Below are 24,806 nucleotides of genomic sequence, written 5' to 3' on the forward strand. Positions count from 1 at the left end.
ATTGAGTTGTTCTCACTCAACTTTGATATCACTTTGACTGAAACTAACCCAAGCTGGTTGAGATCAGAAAACGTCCTTGTGTCAGTTTCTGCAGATTTCACAGTAGTCTGTAACTTTCTGGAAAAGCAATTGTTGCCCTTGAACAGGGGCATCATCACATTGTCATCTTGCAGTGTGAGTTTATGGGGGTTCATCCATTAAGGGGTCTGATAGGTGTTTGGCAATAGCTGTGCCAAAAATTGTTTAACTTTCTCTTTAATTCTGTTGGAGTCTGTCTTTGCTTTTTGCTGTGGTACGCTCTGGTCAAAAGTGCCTTTCAGCCCAAAGTCTACCAAGCCTTCCCAGGCAAAGGACACCATAGGCCATTTCTGCTGAGCTGCTGTGTTCAAATTCTTGGAATATTTTCTGGCACAGACTCTGTGCCACATCCCAAATTGGACAACTGATTGAATAATGTCTTGTTTTTTTTTAGTATTTCGTTGTAGCAACCCAGTAAAGATAACACTTTGCTATTGATCTTTGTTTTGTATTGCAGGTCAGTCTGTGGGAGGAGCCTTCACGAGTGCAAAATCAGCAATGTCATCGTGGTTTTCCACTTTCACACACTCAACCCAAAGCCTTGGGGACTAAATGCTGGTTTGGCAGAATGCTGCTGACTATTTCAGGTGCAATCTTTTCTGAGCTGTAAAAAGACCACTCCAAAATGTAGGAGTGGAGATTACCTACCCAGGACCAAAATAAGGTGTATGTTGCTTGCAAGCAGATGTGGAATGTTATTATTCACTTTCCCTAAAAGTACAGAAGAATGGTGAGTGTCACCATACAATGGGCTGGCATTTGCAGTGTATTGGTTATATTTAAAATGACTACTTCTCTTTAAAACTGAGCCTTTATAAAGACATTAGCAAACAGGGCTTGTTGCAAGCCAAATGTGTTTGACTTTAGATTTGTACATTTTCTTGGATGTTGAAGATATTTATGTAAAGTAGTTCTATTTTTCAATCCAGATAGCCAAATGTTTGTGAATTCTTGTTAGAAATAAGCAGAATATAAATAATAATTTGTCTTTTAGGTTGGATTTGAGAGAATCTCTGCAATCCTTAAAGGGTGGAACTTTGACACTTTTAGCTGCAAATTAAAATCAACAAGGTGCAGAGTAAGACTGTGGCTGACAAGAGTTTTCTTTTCCTCTATCCCCCTTGTATCCATGTAGAGTTGTTTGAATGAATCTTATCTCTAGCTCTCTTTGTGTCTCCAAATCTGTGTGACAGTTGCAAAATCAGTAGGTTTTTTTCGTGTTATGCAGTAGGCCTTCATACCTTTGCCTATGTTTTGGCTGAGTTTTTCCCCTGGGATGTGAATGGGATTCCAGTTGGAGAGATCTCTTCAGGGAAAGAATTACAAAGCATTTCTCCCAAACTGGGATTGGATCATAGACAGTTTTGTAAGTTAGGATGTAATTACAACATTAATGTAGCTGCATACATATGAATATGAACTACTAAACCCACCCAAAACTAGCACAGTAGCAAACTCTGTGCGTTTTTGGTTTTTTTCCCCCAGTAAAGTAATGAGGACTCTTCCAAATGAAAATCAGCAATGTGGATTTTCTGTGTCGACTCAGGGAATGTGTTGTTTGGATAATTGCTTTTTTCATAAAGAAAGTTACACTAGAATTGAGAGTAACTAGAACAGCCCAGTTAGTATCCTTGTGTGAAGAAATACAATAGTTTTCTTGAAAAGATGTGGCATAATGCTGTATTTCCTGTGTAACATGCATGTGGTGGTTTCTGTATGCAAGAGAATTGCACTTCCTGCATTTCTTGATTCCAAGGGAGATTATTTCCTTTTTTCTTGCAACGTGTGTGCCTCTAGATGCCTTCTGACATCCCCATGTGTTGCTCTTAACATTTTCTACATTACATTATCCAGTGTTCCAACTTTTCTGTACCAAAAGACTTAGTTTGTTGCCTCATCAGTACCTGTCAGCATTTTCCCATGTTCTTTTCTGGGGCCAAGATTTGTAGTCATGGTTATATTTCCTATTCCTCAAATAAAATGCAGCAGCTGCACAAGAGATAAACAAGAAGGCTCAAATGTTTTTAGGAAATTATGTTTTAATTCCTTCTGTGCATTTGCAAAGTTAATAGAAAAGCCACACTTGCATAACATTGTCACTGTCCAGCAACTTTTGGTTGTCAGTTATTTTGCTTCAGTGATTTGAAAAGATGGGATCTGATTTAAAGACTTCTTTAATTTTTTTTTCCAGGACAGACTAGATAAAATGACTGTGGAAGACCTAAAGGCAAACAGCCAGTTTGAGTAGTTTGATTTGAGAAGGGCAAAAAAGGCCCCTAAAGCTCTGATAATTTATTGCTTCTGACACACAAGAAAGATGTATTTATCGAACTGCAGCTATTGCTCCTGGTCTCTGTGTGTCTTTGTATCTCTCCTCAAACTTCTGATGCTCTTTTCTGTTTTAGTCTACAACTCTGTAATAGACATTTATATCTTTTAAAAGACTAGATATTATTTATATGCAGTGAATTAAGACTAGAGCTGTTTATTCATGGTGTGTCTGGAGCTTTCTGAATCAGCATGCAGATAAGAAAATAAACACTTGCTTTTGTGAAATGACTAACATATTATCTGCACTCTGGGATTTAAGTGGTCACAGTCCATGTTCTAATGAAGACTGAAGAAAGGTGCATAAAGGATTTAATCACCTATAAAACTAATTCCAGCAACTTAAGGCATACCTAGGTAGATTTAGGCTTAGGAGCTCACAATGGTGAGTTCTAGAAGCCAGGCAAGTGGCTGGTATTTACATGTACAAGCTGTAGAAGCAGGACCTTCAAGGATCCCTTTTGAATACCCTTGTCTGTGTTACCTCTTCAACTGAGTTTTCTCTGTTGAGTTCTCAAGTGCTCCAAATTTATATGGCAAATTTATTAGCTCTGCAGTCCCCTTATTCCCACAGGTTCCTTCACTGGCCTAGGAGTATGAGAAGATTAGAGTATTAGAAGATATTCTGACCTTTGTTTGTTTGTTTGTTTGTTTGTTTTCTGGTGGATTAATCTGAGGAAAGACAGAAGGAGGTGCCCTCATTGGCTGCTTGTTGCTTTGTACAGTGATTCTGTTGTGACACTTCACTTTTTTTCTCATGGGCAAGAAGAGCAGACAGATCTTTCTCTGCAGCCTTTTTCTCACTGTCCCAGCTGTCTGTGTTGTGGAACCAACCATACAACTTGATTAAGAGTATTTTCCTTTCCTTACAAATGACAGAATAAAAAGCTTTTCAGTCTTTTTAAGAACTGACACCCTGCTAGCAAGTTGGACTCAGATTTAAACTCAGATTTAAAGAGTGATTAAGACTTAATGAGTGGGTGGAGATGAAGTGATCTGCATAATTAGTTGTCTTCATTAACATCTACGTTTGCTCTCCAACATTTGCTTAAGCTTACTTTTGGGCTGTAGGAAGGCATGCAGCCACTGAGGTTCATCTAAGCTCATGTAGTTCTCTTACTTAATGCTTGTAACCTCTTTAATTAAATCCAATGCAAATGCAACTTATTTTCCTCTCCTCTGCTTTAATATTTCCAGTACAGGCATTATTAATTATTCAGAAAGATTTAGGCAGCTGACTTCCATTTCAAAAGCCCTGACATCTATTTCTGCACTGTAAGAAACAAAGGGTCCTGAGTGACTTGGTGATAGTGCCTCTGATCAGCCAGCTGGGAAGGTATTGTTACAGCTCTGTCCTGATTTGATGTTGCAGAGGTATTTCTGGCTGTCAGCATGCAGCACACACTGACTTACAAGTAACACAATAGCACACCTCTCAACTTTCTCTCATCACAGGCATCAACCTCAGCTTTTTGTATGTGCCAGCATTTGAGGAACTGCCTGTTGAGCATAGAAATGAGATGTAAGTCCCCCAAACCCCACAAGACTTAAGTGTTGCTGACCTTATATTTCATTTGACTGAAGTGTTCAGCATCTTTCATCAGTCATTTTCATGTCATAACCTTAAATCCTCTACACACCTCACACCAGTTTCCTCAAATGTCACAGTTTAATTAGAATTTTTAGGTCAGTGTTCAGGTACATTGCACTTGTTTGACTTTGTACTTCTGTTTTAAGCACCTTTGTAATTAAATATAATATTTTGCCTAAACAAGCTTCTGATTTCCATACAAAATATTACTAAGCAGAGAAACTAATGTGGCAGTATTTAATTGTAAAAGTGAAGGTGTGAATGCAGTTTTTAAACATAGGAACTACTGCTTGATAATTGAACATACAAGTAATGTATTTGATTTTTCCTGTGCTGCTTGAAAAATAAAATACATCCAGCCTGTTTAAATTCCGTCTGCTCAGAAAGCTGTATTATTTTAATAAATTAATTCCACCAGAAGACACTTGCAGGCATCTGGTTTTGATATTTGTAGCTGCTTGTAATTCACTGGCAGTATTTTTGAAATTTGTCTTCCATTTAAACTGATTATGGATGCTGCTTTTTGAAAATTTAGGACAAAAGGATCCTCTAGAGTGACTTTTTATTCCCTGTGGGTGCTGCTTCTTGTGGATTGATTGAAGTCCTCAGGAGGTCGCAGACCTCTCTTATATCATCAAGAATTTCAAGTACAACTAAAATTTTGGTGTAGATTTAGCTTCAAAGTAACTTGTAGTTTCTGTGGATTGTGACATCTGGTCAAAATCAAGATGTGTAAATTAATTGCTGCACATCCAGTTCTCTGCCATAGGGAGCTGTTTTAAAACTTCAGAACTTCTACTGCAGCTGTCACTGTATCTGTCTGAGAAGGATTTGGTAATGGGTTTTCCAGAAGGAGGAAACTGACTGCCTTGGGTAATGTTTAGATGTTAGACAGAGGTTCTGTCTAGAGAATGGCTGCAATTCCCTAAAATTTGTTAAGGTTTTTCTGACCGTGTGCAACTAGTTGGGCAAAGACACTGAAAGAGAAATTAACATCATGCTTTTTATGCACTGCAGTTTCACTTCCTTGCAGGTATTTGGTTTTCATTGAAAAGGGCAACATGGAGATTATTCATTAAAGGGAGAAACACTACATTATTGTATTATGATTAAAGATGTATGAAAAGTTGCTTCCTGGTGTTTCGAGTCTTTCATGCTATATTAGAGAAGGGACTGACTTAAAAAAGCAGGTACAGAGCTTTACTTCTGTGATGTTTCTGGTCTTGACCCCATTCTTTAACAAACATCAGAAGCAGTGTTTGGATTTTTTCATAAAAATAGGGAAATGGATCACTTGTGTCAGTTAAATAGTGAGTCTTACTCAGATTACCTTATTCCTGCAAAATGACATCATGTGTGCATAACATCTGTACACAGGTGGCTGAGTTTCAGTTGGGATGGAACTTGGAACTCTAGCTCTCTTGAGTCAAGTGTTGGATCATACATTGCTCCTCTTGTAATAATACTTCAAAATCAACTGATCAAGTAATGTGTTTTTTTTCCTTCCACCCCTGAATTTATTGACTAATATTGATGAAAGCACAATTACTATTTGCCTTAATAGTAGCAGAGAATGCCTACAAAATCTTTTTTTTGGTGTGAATCCAAATCACCAATACTGTGGCACTGCTTTCTGGATCAGGTGAGCATAATCAAGCAGGAATGTTTAGACTGGAGGAAGAACAGTTATTTGAAGGGAAGGCAGATGTACAGCTGTCATCTTGTCTTAAAAACTATGGGAAATAGCATCACTTGCATACTATATGAAATAGATTAAAGATACTGGAGAAGGGAACTCAGTTGAGCTCTCATGTCTGAAGAAATGCACACAAAAACACAGTGGAGAATTTAAAAGCCCAGGCATACCAAAAAGTGGCAAAAAATGACACTGAGCTTAATATACTGCCTAATATGACCTGTGGTTACTGACTTTGCTGCTGTGAAAAATGTGTGTGTATATGGATTTTGCCATGTGCCAAAGAGCTGAAGAGCTGTCAGCTCTTACATTTTGGACATTGTTTCATGGTTTTTTTCCCTTAGACTCTTCCTCTGGGTTTTTAGGCTCTGTAAGAACTCTGCCTTGCTGAACTGTACTCATGAGAAATGTTGTAGGAGGGAGGTATTTTAAATACTTCTGAAAGTGGAACTAAACAGAACTTTGTGTGGCTAATGTTAAGCATGAAGTGGAAAGAAACTGGTTTTAAGGGTGAGCCTGGTTCAGAGTCTGCCTAAATTATAATTCCTTTCATGTAGGAATTCAGAGCAAAAAAGCAGGAAACAACTGGAAGGTAGCTGGAAATGGGAAACAAAGGAGGAAAAACTCTCCAGGCTAGTAAGTTCAGTGGTCTGCAGGTCTGTCCACAGGTGTCCCTTAGCTGTATGCAATGTGGCAGGTACTTGTGCATCTTAGTGAGGCATTGAGAAGTGAAATGAGAAACACTGTGAAAAACAGTAGTGCTTTAAATGTTGAAATAATCTCTAAAATGTTGTCAAATTATTTCCCCCCCAGATTTAACTATCTGTCTGAGCCTGGTCCCTGCAAAGCTTGGTACAATTCACTGTCCCAGATCTGACTGAACCTTTACAACTAAAATTAAACTTGCAATTAGTATGTGTTTAAACAACTGCAAAAATGACTGAATGCATTAAAAATTAGCAGAGGCCAGATCACTTCTTTTATTACTTTAGGTAAGGGAAACTGAAACTATGTAGGACTGACTTAAATTAGCTTTACCAGAAAACAGGTAAACTTCTTTGCAAATGTAGCAGAGCTTGAGGACATGAGTTGATTCACTGAAACTTGTATGTAAATGTGTTTCAAAGCCAAGTACATGTTGAATAGGCTAAGATTAAGCTGAAGCTTTGTAGTAAGACACTAGTTAGATATCTGTCAAGGCTTTAAGCATATTTGCTCCATTTATGACATGAGAACTGCATTTTTTTTCAGCTGTTGTCTTTGTTCCTGCAGAAGTCTTTCTCTAATTCTACCACTAGTGACCACTTCCAGACAAATGACAATGCTTTGGCTGCACAGTTTCCTTCTTCAATTATGCAGGGCAGGAATTTAGACTGGAGAATAGCATTTGCCAGCTGTTTTTCTTTGGGATGAATACTGGCTCAGAAAGCAGTTGTGTAAGTGAACTACTAGTATGTCTTTAGCAGTCACTAGAGAACTGTTCACCACTTGACTAGTCTTGTCTTTAGGTGCCATATTATTAATAACAAATACATTTTACATAAGGTACTGTATAATCTTGGGCCACATAAAAAACAAAACATACAGGTAATGTACAGGAAAAAAAATATAAAAGGTGCAGACAAGCAGGAAGCCATGCAGACTGTCTGCATTTCAAAAGATGTTCCTAAATGGATAAAACCAAGTTCTTCCAGGTTCTTTGAGGCAGTTGTGACTTACAGCCATGGCAATTTAGTATTTCCTATTTAGTATTTCTTATTTTGTATTCAAGTACACTAGTTTTTTTTGTTTGTTTTCCTCCAGTAAGAAACTACACATAATGTTTTAAACTCAAGATGAGTGTTCTCAGTAACAGAATGAGCCCACTTTGCCCCTTCACTAGCTATAGATCATCTGCAGTTAAAAAAACAAAGCCTTGTCCTAAAGCCTAATGCAGCCTGATAACAGTAGGATGAAGTGAGAAGGAGCCACAGAAGTGAGCAGCCCATGCAGGCTGCAGTTACTTGGATACAGCTCATGTTTTTGCCTGAGGTATGTGATTCTCCAAACTGCAATATAAAGGAGTATCTGTCCTTCTTTTTATGTACGCTCCCTTGCACAGGCTTGCAACATGAAAGCAATATAAACAGACCTATCAGCAGGAGCTCCTGAGTCACCTCACACCTCTTATCTGAAATATGTAGGTGTTAAAAAAAAGTTTATGTAATGGTAAATGCAAACATGTTATGTCACCTTCATAAAAAAAATAAAAATTGGTAGCTTGCCATTGTTACTCTGAGTCTCATAAATCCTCACATGGCACAAAATGCCAAAGCATCTGGAAGAGTTTTATATAAGGCAGCTTTCTTATCTAAAGCCCCTTTTCTAGTCAAAACCTTTAATAATTGTACAAGACAAAACTTTGTAAGCCCCCTTGAGACCTAGCCCAAACAATACATAGGTGTTGTCTTTATTGAAGGCTGCAGTTGTATCTACTGCAATAAGAAACAATTAAGGAAAAGCCAGTGACAGTCTGGACAATGGAGTAAATAAATTTGCTCTTGATTACTTAAGACTGAAAATGGGTCTGCCATGTTCTGAACTTACAGAAAATGTTCCTCCTTAATGCCTGCTGTTCTTCACTTTCAGTAGGGCAGAATTTGTACCATGACCAGAGAAGTGCTGATTTACAAAAATGATAGCAGGGGATTCTAGTCATATGTAATCCTCAGTTTGACTTCAATACCTAATTTCCAGCTTCTGCTGAGTAGTAGTGAGCAGAATCAACTTAACATACTCATCTCCAGGCTTTTTGCAGCTTAACTATTTCTAGCTGCCTTCAATAAGCTACTTGCTACAAGTGTGCATGTGGTGGGAGGGTGGCACAGCTCTATTTATTTCAGCCAAAAAGCACACACAGGCAATTGGATTCAGTCTTTTTTAATAAATTAATGTCATTCAAAATACAGTGCCAGAACATGATGCAGCTGAACATGCTAGTAAGGTTTGTCATGAAGCACCTGTGTTCATGTTAGGTTGGCGGCACCCCGCTACTGCTAGTGGTTCCTGGGATTAATGCCAGAGCAGCACTAGGCATCTGCTCTCCTGCACACACAGCACAGGATATTCCTGAAGTTTGCTTTTCCCCCCAAAGTAAAAAACCTGACAGCTAAGGGATATCTATACACAATCACACTACAGTAATGCTTGTTATTAAATTAACAGAAAATAAAGACCTGGTTAATCCACACTAAAACTTCGTTTTACAATGGAAAAATACATCAGCAGCAGGAAGTAATATACATGAGCCAATGTTACTGTAATACAGAATGTGGGGGCATTTACTGATTAAAGCCCCACATAGACCCGCACTATGAGGGCTGGCAATTCCTATTGCAAGCCCAGCAACTTAAGTCCACACCTGGTAATCTACCAGCTGCTTGGAAGACCTGTATTCTAAATAGACAGGTATAAGTTAGTGAAAATAGAATACATGCACCTCATCATACAGCTTGACTGAACCTGCAGTCATTTTGCCCAGCATGTTACCATACAATGGAAGATCTACCCTTCCTACCACAGGTGTAGATCCATGGGATTTGTTTCTTTTTCTTTTAATGGCATTACTATACCAACATAGATATTAGTATTTAGTAAGTGCGGCACAGTCCTTTAATTAGGCCACACTGGCAATTATATAACTAGCACTTAAGTAGAATATCCAGAAGTAGTTAAAATGTAACTGGAAGATACTTTCAAAAGAGTTGTGACATCATCCTAGAAACAATAACTACTTTTTTTCTTAAGCTAATTTTCCTGAATGGAGACTTTATAGAACTAGAATTAATTCTTTAGACAAGTCAGATGCTCAAGCTCATGATATACATATATTTTTCTCAATTATCTGATAATAGTATTTGAGATTATGGAAGCATATCTGCTCTTTTCACTAATTCATACTGAATGGCGGCAAGTGTTAGGTAGGGCATAAAAATACAACTCATGAAAGACAGCTCTGAGATTTCTGTCCCCAGACCTGTTCTTTCACAGCCATTTATTTCTTTTATTATTTTATAACTGAGCACAGACTCAGTTGTGCAGTCTAATTTGGGAGCTATACAGGTGGTAAAGTAACCATCTCCCCATCCAGCTCGAATTCATCAGCTCCGTCTGGCGAGAAGAGATACGTCGGAGGTTTCCACGGGGACTCTTCAAGGCAAGATGGATACAGCTTTCCTACAGTGCACCGGAAGTCTTTGCCCAGGTCCCACAGCACGCGCTCCGATATGTGCTGCCTCAGGAACCAGCGGTCAAGTTCCAGGTCATACTGGTAGGTGGCATACTTGGCTCTCTCGTTCATGTGGGTCTCCCGTATAAAGACACATAAGGAATTGGAGATGACAACGGCCCTGACGCACGGGTCGGAATAGCGCTTGGCAGGGATGTTGGCTGCCATCCTCCATTCGTTTTTATTCACGTCGTAGATCTCCACTGTTACAGAAGACCCATCCACAGTACTGCTGGGCAGCCTTATCCCAGAATTGCTGGCAATATGCAGTCCTCCGATATAGAATATCTTATCACCAAAAGCAGCAGCTGAGGCGAAACATCTGCTCGTCTGCCGCATGGCCATCTCCACCCAGGCGTCCGAGCGGGGGAAGTAGCAGTACATCAAGTTGTGCGCCATGACGTAGATGCAGTTGTGCACCGCCACAGCCGTGCTCCACTGCCACGCGCAGGGCAGGGGGCTCACCATGGTCCACTCGTCCTTCTCGGTGTCGTACCTCTCCACAGTCCTCCTGTTGAGCTCCCCGCCGACGCTGTCGCCCCCGATGGCATAGATGTATCCTTCACAGCACACCAGGGACGGCTTGATGCGCACAAAGAGCATTGGCGTCTTGGGGAACCAAGTGTTCTGCTGCGCATCGAACCAGTAAAAGCAATTCACAGTCCTGAAGGCAGCCTGGAGTTTGCTGCTTTTACTGTGATTGGTTTTTGTGTTCTTCAGAGGAACTTGCCCACCTGCTATATAGATGTCATTATCGGGAGTTACCAGCGTCCCAACCTTATGCAAGTCGGCGGGAGGGTTGCAGAGTTTGTAAACCTTTTCTGCCTGTGGGCTGTAACAGACAGAAGAGTAAAGACTACCAGGGTTTTCAGCAGCAGCTTCGATGAATATCATCATCTCCTCTTTTGTCATGCCAAGTCTGGGCTTGAAAAATTTGGGCATCGATTTGTACAGTCCTTGCACCACCACTGATTTATCATTAGGTGGCAAGCCTTGAAACCAGGCTCTCTGTGTTACTTCTGAAAGTGCATCGATCCGGATTTGGCTAAGAACAGAGGACAAATACTGCGAGCGGGATTCCGTGTTGTACTCCAGCCATAACATAGCAGCCTCACGCACTGTCTCCTCCTTTTCCACATTTAAATTGTCACTGCTTAAAATATCTATCAGTAGATCATGTGACAGTTGCATGAAGGCCTCCTGGTGGTACACAGCTGTGAACTTGTGCTCCACCATTCTTTTAGCACTCTGTTTTAACTCCTCACAGCTGAAGAGATCAGCAAAGCTTAATAGACGCACACAATTTTCCGCATTAATTTTTTTGATTAAGTATTCTCTACATCGTTGTAACACATCATCTACCTGTAATGCAAAGAAAGACACAAAGTATTACACATATAGTCTATGCTTTCATGTAGCAGCAGCAGATAAAGTACCTGTGTCTGGTGTTGAACAACACAGTTCAGGCATGGAATACTATACATACATAAAAATACAGCAGTGACTCACTCAGCTGCTTCATACAGACTGAGTACACAACGTGATTATGTCTGCTGGCAAAACTAATTTTCTAAATGTTAGAAGTAAGCTGGTTTACTTCCAGCCTTCCAAAGGGACTGTCATGCAAGGAGGGATGGCTACATGAAGCAAATTTGGCAAGCAACTGCTCTCTATACAGAGTGAATGGAGCAAAAGTGTTTTGAAATTACTAAATAGGAAAGATCTTTTAACAAGATAAAGAATAAAGTGGTTCAGAGATTAGGAGCTGTTATTTCCTCCTGTAAACATTCCTACCTGTAAGAAGCAGGCAGTTTCATAGAGCTGCTCTACTGTGCTGTCGCTTATTGCCAGGTTACCCGTGTATGCGTAAGTGATGATGATCTGCAGAGTGGCTGCATCCACATTCCTCAGGTGTACGTGTGTCTGTTTGCTCTCACTCAGCCCGCTCATGAACATGGCTCTGAGGAGAAACACACATATTAAGACAAGGATCAGCAGTGAGTAATCTTAAACAGTCACCTGTAAGCCTTTGGTGATTACACTCCTAAAGGTGAACAGTCCTTTTGCAGGCCTGTTCACAGGTGTTTTGGATTTACCTTGGGCTGACATCTACTATTTACAATATAACATTTGGATAGAACATCAAAAGAGTAACATCAGTGTCTTCTGCAGAAATACTTTATATTCATGCAAACCCTTCTGTGTTAATCAGCAGATAGCACTAATGATTTTGGAGTTTTAATGACACAATTTAAATATTTTCTATGACAGGTGATAAGAGGGAAGAAACATCCTCCAGAAAACACTGTTTGAAACATACACAACTAGATTTTAGATTCTAAACCAAAAGAAGCAGATTTATGTAATGGACTGAGCTAAGTCATATCAAAAAGGATGCTCCTCTGGGAGAAGAAGAAATGGAGCAAGGACTAGCACTTTATGAATTATTTCTTATATACCATTCATCACAACATGCAGTAAACTTCAAATTTGCAGGCAAAAATCAATAACAGAAAAACCTATCAGATCTAATCTGGGAAAAAAAGAGCGAGTATTTCCATTACATCTTCCTGAAGAAGACTAGAAAGGCAATTTAAAACATTATTATTGTTTCCTTAATGCTTCACACACCTCTTGCCCATCCTGGTATTTTCATTGTAACACAGTTAAGAACTAACTGCAATCTGGTACTGTAAGCCATGTACTTGTCAGTTTTCTTAAAACAGGGGACATTGGTTTCAAGAGCTTTATATTGATTCAGGTTTGGTCTTTATGGTTGTGCTAAAAATTCAGTTCAAGGCTCTTTATATTTATTTGGGCTTTTCTTTTTAGGAAACCAGGCATGAGAGAAGTTAGAAGGGACAGTGAGTGCACCTTTTAGTCCTGCTTCTTGCTGCAGAGATGAAAGGGACATGGAGATGAACTCCCTAAGCAAAGCCATTCCAGCAAGCATCTGATACAAAGACAGTATCCCATCCCCATTTCTCTGTCTTCTTCTAAGCTCCTTAATTCAGGGCAACTTGCATTTTAGGAGGGATCACTGAGTATCAACTTGCTGTGCAGCTATTTAAACAAGAAAGTACAAGAGGGTACAGAGACTCCTCAGAAAGGAAGAGGGAGCTCTTGGAGGCTCTGGCTCTTGCTCACACACAGCTGAGCAGCCTGTGCTGGAGCAGGGCTGCACATCATTCAGACACAAAGATGGAAGGTAAGCTGGCTGCAATCACACACAATGGCTGGATCACACAGAAAGATGCTTCGCTTTTCTACCCCCTCCTTCAGGGCTATCAATTTTTCATAATAAAGCTAAATTTAGGAAGCTGAACATCTTTTTGTAAACCAAAGTAGAGAAGAAAAACAGAACGTGACAAAACCACAAGTTTGATACTTCTTTTAACCAGTGCCAAAACCTCATTCCATAAATAATAAACAAACACATATGAATAAGAGATTTGACTGCACATTCTGATGCAGCACACTGGGTGGACTCATGACAGCTTTCCAACCTTATGATTAACCACCCACATTAAATCTGGCTACATTTTCAGTGGCTGTTATTTTACAAATTGTTGGAACTATGTCATCTGCACAGGGCCAATGGTAATAATTATTATCTAGTGATCACACAATACTTGTTGCTAAAAGTTGGACCAGATTCATCTGAGATGAAAAAATAAACAGAAAAGCCTGCAGGGACAAAAATTTTCTGTAAAAGTAATAAATTAATCCTTCCACAGTTTTCTATAAGAATGGAGACAAAGTACAGAAAACATCTCTGATGTGTTCTGTATAGTGAGCACCGGCTCAAGCAAATTTGTAAACTTTCCAGTGATTGAACAGGAAAGAAAAGTTATAATCCCTCCACAATGCATTAGGAAGGTAGAACATGCATGGATGTCACTCAGACTAGTTTCAAGCTTCAAAATTCCTTCCAGACAGGCAGATTAATTATATTATGCTGCCAACAAAAATGATTAATCATAGCAGAAAACTCATGGTGCCTCATCATCCAGGTCTTAGTATGAAGGCATTTACAAAAAGTGGTAGCACTTAACATATCTTATTAATAAAAATGTTTTAAAAGACCAAAACCAGGACACACGGAAAACAAGAGCTACTGAACTAAAAATTTCAACAGCATCTTGGGGGGACCATGAAACAAAAAAAAAAAAAAAAAAAAAAAAAAAAAAAAAACCCAAACCACACACAGAAAAACTTCACTTGCATTGCCACAACACTCAAGCAAGGGAAGAGTTTCCAGCTTTGCTGAGCAGGGAAAACCAGATGATTCAGAGAAGAAAGCCATGAACTTGCACAGCAATCCCTACTTTTAGCAGATGCTTCTACTAAGAAACTGCAGTTAAACATGACAATGGAATTCCTGCAGCCAAGTCTCAGTAATTCCTTATTATCCCACCTTGGGAAATAAAAACAGATTAAGTATTTTAAAGATTCGGTGTGAAGAATAAGAAATTTACTAATTTTTCAGACTCATTTAACTCCCTAAAGAAAATGAGCCATCACAAGTGTGATTTTTCCCCCCCACACTCATTGTAGGAACTACAACAAATATCTAGAATTAGTCCCAGGAAGCCAGAAATTTTATTTTACTCTGTGTTGGAAAGTAAGGATATTTAGGTTTTGTACTTAAGTTACTGATCTTTAAGTCTCTGCAAAACATTGTCAATCAATTACTATTACACTTAAAATCAGGTACCACAGATTTTATAGCATTTGAATACTCACCTGAAATATGAGCTGCACGTTGCAAGAACCATCTTATGGCAGGGAAATTCAGTGCCCTCAACAATCAACACTATGTCAGTTAGCAACTGCTGTTCATAAAAGAATTTCAACTGCTCCAGCAAGGATACAGCATACTCTGTATTTATCTGCCTCTCGTCCTGGGTAGACATGACTGTATTCCATTAATATTTCCAGGACCAGAGAGAAAAGTCAAGATCTCTTCACCCAAGAAAGGTCAGCTGAGTGTTTCTGAAGTAGCCAGGAAAGAAATGGCAGGAGGTCTGTAGCCTTCAGAAGTGATACTGATATAAGCGCAGTGTTATCTTGAACTGCTGAATCAATGTTTCAGACTTTGACCTCCTATTAGGTCATCATGCTGTGACTTGATGTCCCAATCTGTTCAGAGACTTTCAAGAGTGTCTGCAGAGCTCCCGTTGAGATCTATGGCGCAGCAACTGAATGAACAAAAGTGAAGTCTGAGGTAGATTTTGTGGTAACATCTCGTGATCAGTGGCTGCACTTGACTGACTGAAAGCAGGAAAATAAAATTAATTTACACATTAGCACATTTTGGAAAACCTTTCATAGTTACCTCTTAGAAGTAATTGTCTAATAAACATTTCTAAATTAGTACTTCATTACTTGCAATAAAACCCTTCTAAGAAAAAAACAAAGATATGTAAGAAAAATGAAAAGCAGAAGAGTTTGTACATTAATTCTCATATGACCTAGACTCACAAACTACAATTCTTTATTTTGTCAACACAGCTCCTAAAGCTGGAGAGTTAAAACAAGTTTCAGTAAGACTTCATTCCTCTTCAAAGAATTACCCAGATTTCCCACTGAGCACACCTGTGAATTTCATTCAACCATTGATAAGATAGCCACTTTTCCCCCCATTTCTACATTAAACAGCAGGTTTTTCTGCTTCTTTGTTTTTGTCTACTGAAAGCTTATCAATACCAGGCCACTAAAAAGATAAATGCAGTAATTTTAACATTCCATCACTTTCCAGCTAAACTCTCAACATCATTATCAGCCTGTTTATTTCACCTTTGGCATTCTAGTAGAGATGAAGCAGAACTAGCACTAAGGATTAAAAAAATCCCCAAAACAAACAAAACAAAAACCCTAAAAGTCTATATTTCCAATGCATATTAAATTTATCTACTGCATGCAGAAGGGCTTCACCTATTAATTTTTCACATTCCCTTGTTTTTGCTTCTGAGTAATTTCCATACAGCCAGGTAAGCTTCACTGCTGCAGACAGGAGGAAAAAAACCCAAGGAAATAACAGGAGCAAAGGGATGCTGGAATAGCAAGGCTCAAAACACCTACAGTGGCTGCCAAGGTCTATTATTTTGTTTGGACATTTCTCCTCTTAAAAATAGGGTCAGGTTTTATTTCATCTTCCACTTGAACACAAAAACCTAATTAAGAATGGGATAGTTGTGACAGTAAAATTACCATCATAATGGGCACCAGAGTACCACAGCTATCAAATGCTTCCAGATTTATTTAATCTTGCACTGTTCTTCTGCATTCCAAAACTGAGGAATAGCCAGGACATGTTTGTCTTGTGTCTAAGATATCACTATCGCTACAGTTCATGATGAACAGAGAATTCAGAAACAACTTGGGTGAAATGACATTCCTTAAATTCCACACAAAAACATAAGATTTAGTGTAAGACCAAGACAGTTGAAATACCTGCAAGCCACACCAAAGATCTACTATTTCAACACAGCCCTGCCTGTAATACAATTCAGAAACAGCTGTCTTTCAACATTCACTCACTTGCAACAGATATGCTTCATTAATGCCACTTTAATTACTACTAATTTAGTGTGCCCGATCTTTTTCTTTTTCAGTCATAAATATACACAAACAAACTCTTAGTGTTCCCTGGTTGTTTAACTGCAAAACAGCCCAACTAGTCAAACCCAATGCTCACTGTCGAGGTGAAGGCAGTTAATTGAGGAAAACAGAAAAGGCTTTGATACTTGGGGGGAGGAGTAGATACTACTGTGTGCTACAATAAGAGATACTAGCACGAGTCTTGACTGGAGACCTTCACCTTTCACGTAACCTCTGAAGTCACTAAACCATAAATACATTGAGGATATAGAGATACTGCTCCATCTAAAGCATGACCTTCTGCCTCAGGTCACAGCTCCTTTCCACCAAGACAGCGTGCATCTCATCTCTGCACTACTGCCCACCCTCCTGCTACTCTGGGAACAGCTCACCATGCAACCCAATCCACTGACAGACTTTGCACTGAACTTTAAACAGCTACAGACACACAGACTCCCTACGTGTGTTAGGCCCACAGCAATAAATAGCTTGTGGCTCTGCTGGTATCCCGAGTCTCTCTACAGCATTGTTTGTCCTGGCTTAGGAGTAAAGTTTCAAGAACAATACAAGCTGGTGGATTAAGCTCTGTTTGGGCAGAGCATCAGTAATACAAGCTTTAGCAAAAGAACTCATTGATACCATAACTTCCTTTTCTGATGTAACTATAAAGAATAGAAATATTTTTTCAGAAACAGGAAAAAAGAAAACTGATATGCACTGGTTCATTCATTAGGTACCAGAACAAGTCAAAGATGCCATGGAGAAATTGATATACACCTGCTAGTAAGATTAAAGACATTTTTGGCAGAAAGCTGCTGACAGTCAATAACTGAAAAAGCAGACCTGTTCAGCAGAAGACAAGCTGAAACTGTGAAATTAATTACTATAAATAACTGGAACATTTGAGTACGACCCTCAGTAGCAGAAAAGATTGAGGAGATGACAGGAATTCTGTTGCAGAACATTTATGTGATGTGGATCACCTTTGAACCATACATTTACAAAGCTGGAGCCTTTGGTTTACAGAAAACCATCTGTCGTGTACTCCAGGGAAGTGCACATGGTAGGAACATGCTACGTACACGATTCCATTTTCCACATCCACACTGTGTTTTGCTGCCAACAATAACCATTTGCTAAAGAACAAAGTTTTGTATTTGTCACAAAGTCAGGACTCACATCCCATTCCCTTGTAATGGAAATAAATACATCAAGGATCTCTGAATTACTGGTCCAAAACTGCCATAATTTACATTGTCATTTGCCCAAGAGAATTGAATCTGTTCAAAACATTAGGATTAGTGGTAGTAACATCATTTAATGCCTGGAAAATCATCCAAGATTACCTACCTCTCTCACACCTCTTTGGAGAGTTGAAGACTATTTTAAAGGAGATACTCTCCTCACTTTGAGGCTGAAAAACTGAGACATTGAAATAAAAAGCCAGCTTGTCCAAAGCCATGTACTTCTGAAGGAGGAAAGCAAGAGCCTTAGCCCGTCCCAACCCAACATCTCTCTCATTGCTCTGTGCCTGATTGGCACACAGTCATTGGATCTGAGGTAAATGAAAAACTGTGTACTTGAGGAAATGTCTACAGATGCACTACTGTCTGCTGAGTCCCAATAACTATGCAGCAGTGGACATTTCTCATTTCTGGATAAAAGATCTATGGCTAAAGTCAGCTTTATATCCTGAACTGAAATTCTGATAGAATAAAAATAATCCCTGAATACAAGTTCTAGGAATGAGACTTTCCCCTTCAACGATGTCACTGGTGTGACCATTTTGTTCTGGGTTGTTTCTTGGAAGCCATCTATCCAAAACAGGACTGGCAGGTAGCTGCTGGAAGGCCACAGGGTGCACCATTGCAAATGAAACCATGTAATCACCAGGTGATATAAAGTATCTCCCTATCAAGCTGGAGAGCAACATTAAGTAACACCTTGATAAGAGGGTTTGTTTTTAAGTAATTATTCCTTTTTGCTAAAGTAATTTTAATGAGGTGGCTTGTTAACACTTGTTCGTGTACTTCAAATCTGAATGAGACCATTCAGAAAATTAGTCATCAAATGTTAATGAGTTATGGGATAGGCTATTAATTGCCTTCCTTGAATCTGTTTATTTTCTGAGGTCAGGCAAAGATTGATAGAGATACATGCTGCACTACATACATGGCAGTGGCACTATACTTCAGTGTATAACAGGGAACAGGTATATTGACTATTTCCAGTTTGGTAGGGAAACATATAAGATACACAGACATAATATTCTTCAACTGGACTTATTAAAAAATGAATTTATTTTCTACTCAAATTGGAAGCAGGGAAAAAGATATATAGGCATCTTTTGTTTGGGGTGTTTTCTGATTCCTTCTGAAATCCCATTAATTAGTCTGCCAGATTAGATGCCTAACTTTCCATAAAATGGTGGGAAACATGTAAAAGATTTATGAAAGTGTCAGAGGTTCCCATCTGCATCTTCAGCCATCAAATACCTCTTGAATTCTAACTTCACTAACTCCAATTCACACTTTAAAAAACACACTTCATTTTCCATATGTCTGGAAGAAAATTTTTTAAAAAACCCAAACAACAACCCAAACTTATCTCCCCGGACATTCAACTTATTTAATCTAGTTTCAACTAATTAAAAAAAAAACAAAACCAAAACCCAAACAAACAAAAAACAAACTTTAAATACTACTTTTGTGCACTTTCAATCAAAATCCTATTTCCATCCAAGGGCAGCTTCATACAAATCACAAGTAAAAACACATCTAAAGAAGTGAGTCATTCACTATTTTTAACATAATAAAAGGTCAGAATTTGGACCTGAACAACCCTAAGCCAAACTACACAAGCCTTGGTGTGTGGAGATAGCAATCCTCCCAGCTAGCAACACAGTGCCCAGCCCAGGCACTTCAACACTTGGTTACTATGAGGGATATTCTGAGTTACAAACCAGCCAGTTTCAAACTTAACATACCAGCTAATAGCAAGGGGGAATGTGAGTACTAAAACTGATTAGAATCAATTATGTAAATCAACCCACCTAGCCAATAGATCTCAAAGATAGGAAAGAAAGAAGAAAAAAGGAGTTGGAAGCTCTGGATTCTTGAGTAATGTATCAAATTTGCATCCTTGGCGCTGAGAAAGAAATAGGTAATTGACGAAGCAGTTCCAGACTTGGAAGTTTTCCTCTCTTCTAAAGCCATCAAAGGTGTCTTTGATAGCAGAGTAGTCCAGAAAACTGAGGACACCAAGGAGATTCTAATAAGGCAACAATGTGAAATTTCACTAAAAACAAGGAAAGGTTTAATCCTACAATGTTATCTTGAAAATGACTATTCACTTGGAAACTACTATGATTTTCCATACATGTTATGCTTGGGAGGTGAGTTTTCTGAAGCTGCACAGAAACCAGAGACTAGAAATGTCAGACCCCATGTCAACAACATGCTTGGTCACAATGCACTCCTGTTTTTCTGCTCCTAAAGGAAGTTATACACTAAAGGAAATACCTGCTCAGAAAGAAAATTAGCATTTATGACACGATAAACCAACAGCTTAAATTGGCAACTGGACTTCTACGCTGAGCATAGGTAGTTTCCATCCCCAAGGGTGTTCCTGTTCTGTGGAAGACTTGACCTGTTTTGGAAAATTAACCTTTGAAGAAAAGTGGGCCATGGATATCTCCAGTAAGATCCAGCCACGTATCCTATATAAACAATTTTTTTTTCTCTGAACTATAGTACATTAATTAAGCTAGTCTGTTTTATGTAACAATTTAAATTCCAGTTTAAAAGTACATGTAATTTTCTTAAATATTCACTATATGACACTTAACTATAAATTCAAGCATTTCTACACTAAGAAATTTATTAGTCATTAATGTAGCTTAATTAATTGTAAGTTAGTTCCTGAAAGGTTAAGTATTATAATGGATATCATACTCATCCATATAAAATTTATTCTCAAAGCACAACAGTCAGTAAACTAAGAGAGAGAAATTTTAGGGTTTGCACCAATTCTGGTCTGTTTCACAATCACATGACCAAAAAAAAAAGCCTGCTTCAGCAAAGAAAACAACAACAACAACCATCTGTCTAAAATGGAGTCAAAAATATTAAATAAGCAACATCTTTTCTTCCTCTTTGGACAGTTCCTGAAAGATGCTGCTTAAACATCTTTGAGTACAAAGGGCCCCCTCTACTTGACACACAAAAACAATTTGGAAAAAGGTGTGACACCTAACTCAAACTGTGAGACTACTTGATGTATACATTTACTATTTAATGTAATTAAATTAAATACTAAATACTAAGAATTACCTATTCCTCCAGATAGATTTCTGAGAAACAGAACTATACTCAGTGTGCATTTTAATAATCTCTGAATACATCATCTGAACAAAATTCATGTATCTACAGCCCTAGGTGAGCTCACAATAGCACACAGCCTTTCAGGCCCATCATGATCACAAAGTAGATATACCAGATGTAGAAAAGCCAAGCTGGGGTTTTGCAATAAAACCTCTAAAAATGCACATGCTAAGTACAGCACAAATCCATTTCTAAATCATAATTAAAGTTATTTCAAAAGCAGCAGGTATATATCCCGTTTCATAGCAGAAATAATGGCAAACGCCGGGAAAATGTGACTAACGTCAAAGCGATACTATGCGTTTATTTAGTCCGGAAAAGCTTCCTAAGAATTATGTGACTCTTTAAAGCTACATCCGAGCACGGCAGCCCGCCCTGGTCACTGCAGGTACCCATGGCGTACATATGCCCAACTAGATGGATCAGTAGGGAACGCAGGGGCAGCTACAAGGAACGGCAATGCCACTACACTGCTGTTCTCCAAGACTTCACAGTGCGTGTCCCTGCGAGCGCTGCCAACACAAACACCCAGGTTTGAGGCATCCCCACCTGCGCAGCGCAAGGGGAGCCCCGCACATCCCGACCCCCCATCACAGCCCCCTCCTGCCTGCGGGACGCGGCGATGCTGGATTAGAGGCGAGGGAACACATTTCTTCCCTCTCCCCGATGCCCAGGTGCGCCGTCCCGTCCCTCCACAGCCCTCATCCCTTTCCTGCTTCCCCCAGAAGGAACCGGGCACCTTCCCGCTCCTCCAGCACCGCCGCACTCCCGGCTTAGGAACGATCCCGACGGCCTCTCCTCCTCTCGGGTCTCCGGGGAGCCGGCCCTGCCCGAGGGCGCGGAGACGGCCCCGCTGCCACCTCCGGCGGTGCCCGGCGGGCCCGGAGCCGCGGCCGCCGGGCGGGAGCGGCCGCGGTGGGAGGAGGCGGGCGGGAGTCGCGCCCGCCCGGGCGGGGAGAGCGGCTGCCGCAGAGCCCCGCGGGCGCCCCCGGGACCGAGGCCTCCTCGGGGCGGCCGCTTCCCCCGCGGGGACGGGAAAGGGCCCGGCGGCCGCGGCGCGGCGGGACGCGAGCGCGGGAGCGCCGCCACCAGCGCCATCCTTGCCCCCCCCCCCCTCCGCTCCGGACAAACCTCCGACCGCCGCTTCCTCTCGTGCCTGGCCGTCCCGACCACGGGCGGCCGCGGGGAAGCGGTGGGGGAGGAAGAGGATGCGGCGGCGGATCCGGTCTCTCTCCCAGGCTGCGGAGGCGGCGGCGGCCCCTGAGCGCGCAGGCGCTGCTGCTGCTGTTGCCGCCACCTCCCCCCCCCCCGCCACCTCTTCCTCCCCCTCCTCCTCCTCACCCGCCCGCCGTTACGGAGCGCCGCGCCCGCCCCGTCTGCGCATGCGGGGCGCGAGGCGCGGCGGCGCGGGGGGCGGCCGGGCCCGCCCCCGGTTTCCTGTCCCTGCTCCCGGCCGCGAGCGCCCCCTGCCCGCGCGGCCCCGCAGCGGCGCCTCCCGCGGGTGGAGCGGGGCCCCCGCGCCCTCTGCCGGGGGGAGCGGCCCCTGAGCCACCGAATCCTGCGGCTCGGGAAAGGCCTCCGGGATCACCGGCTGCGACCGCACACCGCACTGCCAACCCAGCCTGGCACTGAGCGACACATCCAGTCTTCCCTTACACACCTCCCGGGACGGGACGGTGACTCCACCACCTCCCCGGGCGGCCCATTCCAATGTCTAATCACTCCGTCTGGGAAGAAATTCCCCCTGATGTCCAACCTAAACCTCCCCTGGCGAAACTTGGTGCCGTTTCTTCTCATCCTGTCGCTGGTACCTGTAGAGAGCCATAAAGTCCGCCCTGAGCCTCCTTTTCTCCTTCTCTAACAACACCGGCTCCTCACAGGACTTGTGCTCCAGACTTGCTGCAACCTGGAGGCCCGTGGGCTTCAGGGCTAACACCCAGCTGGGTCCTCTCCCCCTGGGACCTCCCTTTGGTCCTTCAGCCATCCTGGAATCCTGGAATGTCCTTTGGCCAAGTGTGGGTTTGCTGCCCTAAAAGCAAAGTTCACCTGTGGGGGAATTTGTAGGTTCTGGAGCTTAGTCTGAGATGGAACGAATTGACAGGGACACAGGCGGCTGAAGGGAGGTGGGAGAGAAAGGAAAATCCTGAGAACATACACCTTTTTAAAAGCCATCCAGTGTTCCTTATTTTCATTATTTCTCTTTGGTTCCATCCACCAATAGAGAGGCTGGGAAGTGCACTTCAAAGAGCTGAAAGTATGATGGATGCAGAGCAGAGCTGAGGATTTAAAACATACCAGACAAGTCATAGAGACATAGAATGTTAAGGGTTAGAAGGGACCTTAAAGACCATCAAGTTCCACCCCACTGCCACAGGCATGGACACTTCCCATTAGGTCAGGTTGCTCAAAGCCCCATCTGACCTGACCTTGAACACTTCCAGGTATAGGGCATTCAACAATGTCCTTGGGCAGCCTGCTCCAGTGCCTCACCACCCTCACAATCGAGAATTTCTTACTAATATCTAGCCTAAATTCCCCATCTCGCTTTGTACCCACTGCTCACTGTCCTGTCACTACAAGTCATACAAAGGGCAAGAGCTGCTGTCAGGGGAAAGGACAAGCTTTGGCTGGGAAGGTCTGCAAGGAATGGATCAGTAACCCTTCTCAAACATTTTATAGTTTGTGTTTTGGTACAAAGGAGTTGGTTAATCTAAATGTTATAGAAACCAAAAGCACAACAATTTTGAGAACTTCCCCACACAGGAAGACAAAGAATCTCTAAGCATCCATGCCCCCTTGTTTTCCCCTAACCACTCAGCAGCCTGCATAGCACATGCACTGTGCTTTCCTCTCCTTCCACCTGCACCTATACAAATGAGTAGTCTCTCATTTGGAGATGTGCAATTCCAGAGCAGCAACTCAGAGTCTCACCTCCTGTAAAAAGGCAGGGTAGAGTCAAATTGCAGCTTCACATTTCATAAATTCCCATGACACGTGGTGGAGTACACTGTATGGGAAGAAGTGCTTCTTCTGTTCATATGGAAATAACATTACATTTGTCAGCCCCCTTAGCCATGTTGGGATGGAAGAGCATTTCTCCCTTTACTCAGTACTGAACAACTGGTAAACCCTGAAAATAAATGTAAACTTGGCCTTGTGTCTCCCGGTTTGCTTTTTTTTTTCTCTGAAAGAAGTGTTTTTAACTGTAATTTGAATCAAAAGATTGGTAATGTTTCCTCTTTTTTGGTAAAAAAAAAAAAAGTAATTTTCAACATTATAAAAGTAAAATATCAGATTTACTTAGAGATGCAGCCTAAACATCTGCAAGATGCAGCTGCCAGCTTTCTGAACAACAGCTGAAGGATTCTACAACTATTCCTATCCTTGTGTTTTGATTTTCCTCCCACACAATGATGGAAAAACGTTCCCTGCATCACAGTTAAATGAGCCTCAGGTGGGAGGAGGAGTGGACAAGTAGCAGCTGCCTGCCATAAAGAGGACCTGGTTAGTTTTCTTCTGGGATGTAAGCAGCGGCGGCAGCAGCAGCAGCAGCAGCAGCAGCAGCAGCAGCAGCAGCAGCAGCATTGGATTTTAGGTTTTGGGGCTCTGAGGGGGGGAGGAATAGCTTAGTTCTTGTAGGGGGTTTTGTTTGGTGGTTTGTTTTGTTTTGGTGGGATTTTTTCCCTTCTCTGTACCACTCTCCTTCTCAAAGGTCAAAGTAATTCTTTGGCTTGAGGGAGTCTGTAGGTTTTTTGGTGCTTTCAAGAGCTGGCACAGGCCACCCTAGATGGAAGCTGAAGAGGGCTCCAGCATTCCTAAGGCATCCTGAAACTCTAGGCTGAACCGTGTTGCTAGTTTGCA

At 41.3% G+C, this 24,806-nt stretch overlaps 2 protein-coding genes across 3 annotated transcripts in view; one reads left to right on the forward strand and one right to left on the reverse strand.

Annotated features, from left to right (window-relative positions):
* Positions 1–8,822, forward strand: part of AVL9 (AVL9 cell migration associated) — a 45,275-nt gene extending 36,453 nt beyond the window's left edge. The window contains exon 16 of the mRNA XM_030968367.1: positions 536–8,822. Coding sequence (XP_030824227.1) covers positions 536–630 — 95 coding nt within the window. The 3' untranslated portion in view covers positions 631–8,822. The remainder of the gene's footprint in view (positions 1–535) is intronic.
* Positions 8,597–22,328, reverse strand: KBTBD2 (kelch repeat and BTB domain containing 2). 2 transcript variants are annotated; one of them, XM_030968391.1, is made up of 4 exons: positions 22,287–22,328; positions 14,707–15,234; positions 11,755–11,920; positions 8,597–11,322 (listed from the first exon to the last, which is right to left on the reverse strand). In XM_030968391.1, exons 2-4 carry the CDS (start codon positions 14,874–14,876, stop codon positions 9,787–9,789), a joined length of 1,872 nt encoding a protein of 623 aa, XP_030824251.1. In that variant the 5' UTR covers positions 14,877–15,234; positions 22,287–22,328; the 3' UTR covers positions 8,597–9,786. The 2 variants fall into 2 exon arrangements, with proteins under 2 accessions (XP_030824251.1, XP_030824242.1); XM_030968382.1 differs by lacking the exon at positions 22,287–22,328 and adding an exon at positions 22,077–22,241.
* Positions 22,329–24,806: the final 2,478 nt, after the last annotated feature.

Source organism: Camarhynchus parvulus, chromosome 2 (genome assembly GCF_901933205.1).
Source record: "Camarhynchus parvulus chromosome 2, STF_HiC, whole genome shotgun sequence".
NCBI classification, from domain to species: Eukaryota; Metazoa; Chordata; class Aves; order Passeriformes; family Thraupidae; genus Camarhynchus; species Camarhynchus parvulus.

Excerpts from the sequence above, each read along its gene's own strand:
- KBTBD2 (XM_030968391.1), bottom strand. The coding sequence starts at position 14,876 with ATGTCTACCCAGGACGAGAGGCAGATAAATACAGAGTATGCTGTATCC. Across the intron at positions 11,921-14,706 it reads ACGTGCAGCTCATATTTCAG|AGCCATGTTCATGAGCGGGC; the intron begins GTGAGTATTCAA and ends GTTTCTCCTCAG. Across the intron at positions 11,323-11,754 it reads AAACTGCCTGCTTCTTACAG|GTAGATGATGTGTTACAACG; the intron begins GTAGGAATGTTT and ends TTTGCATTACAG.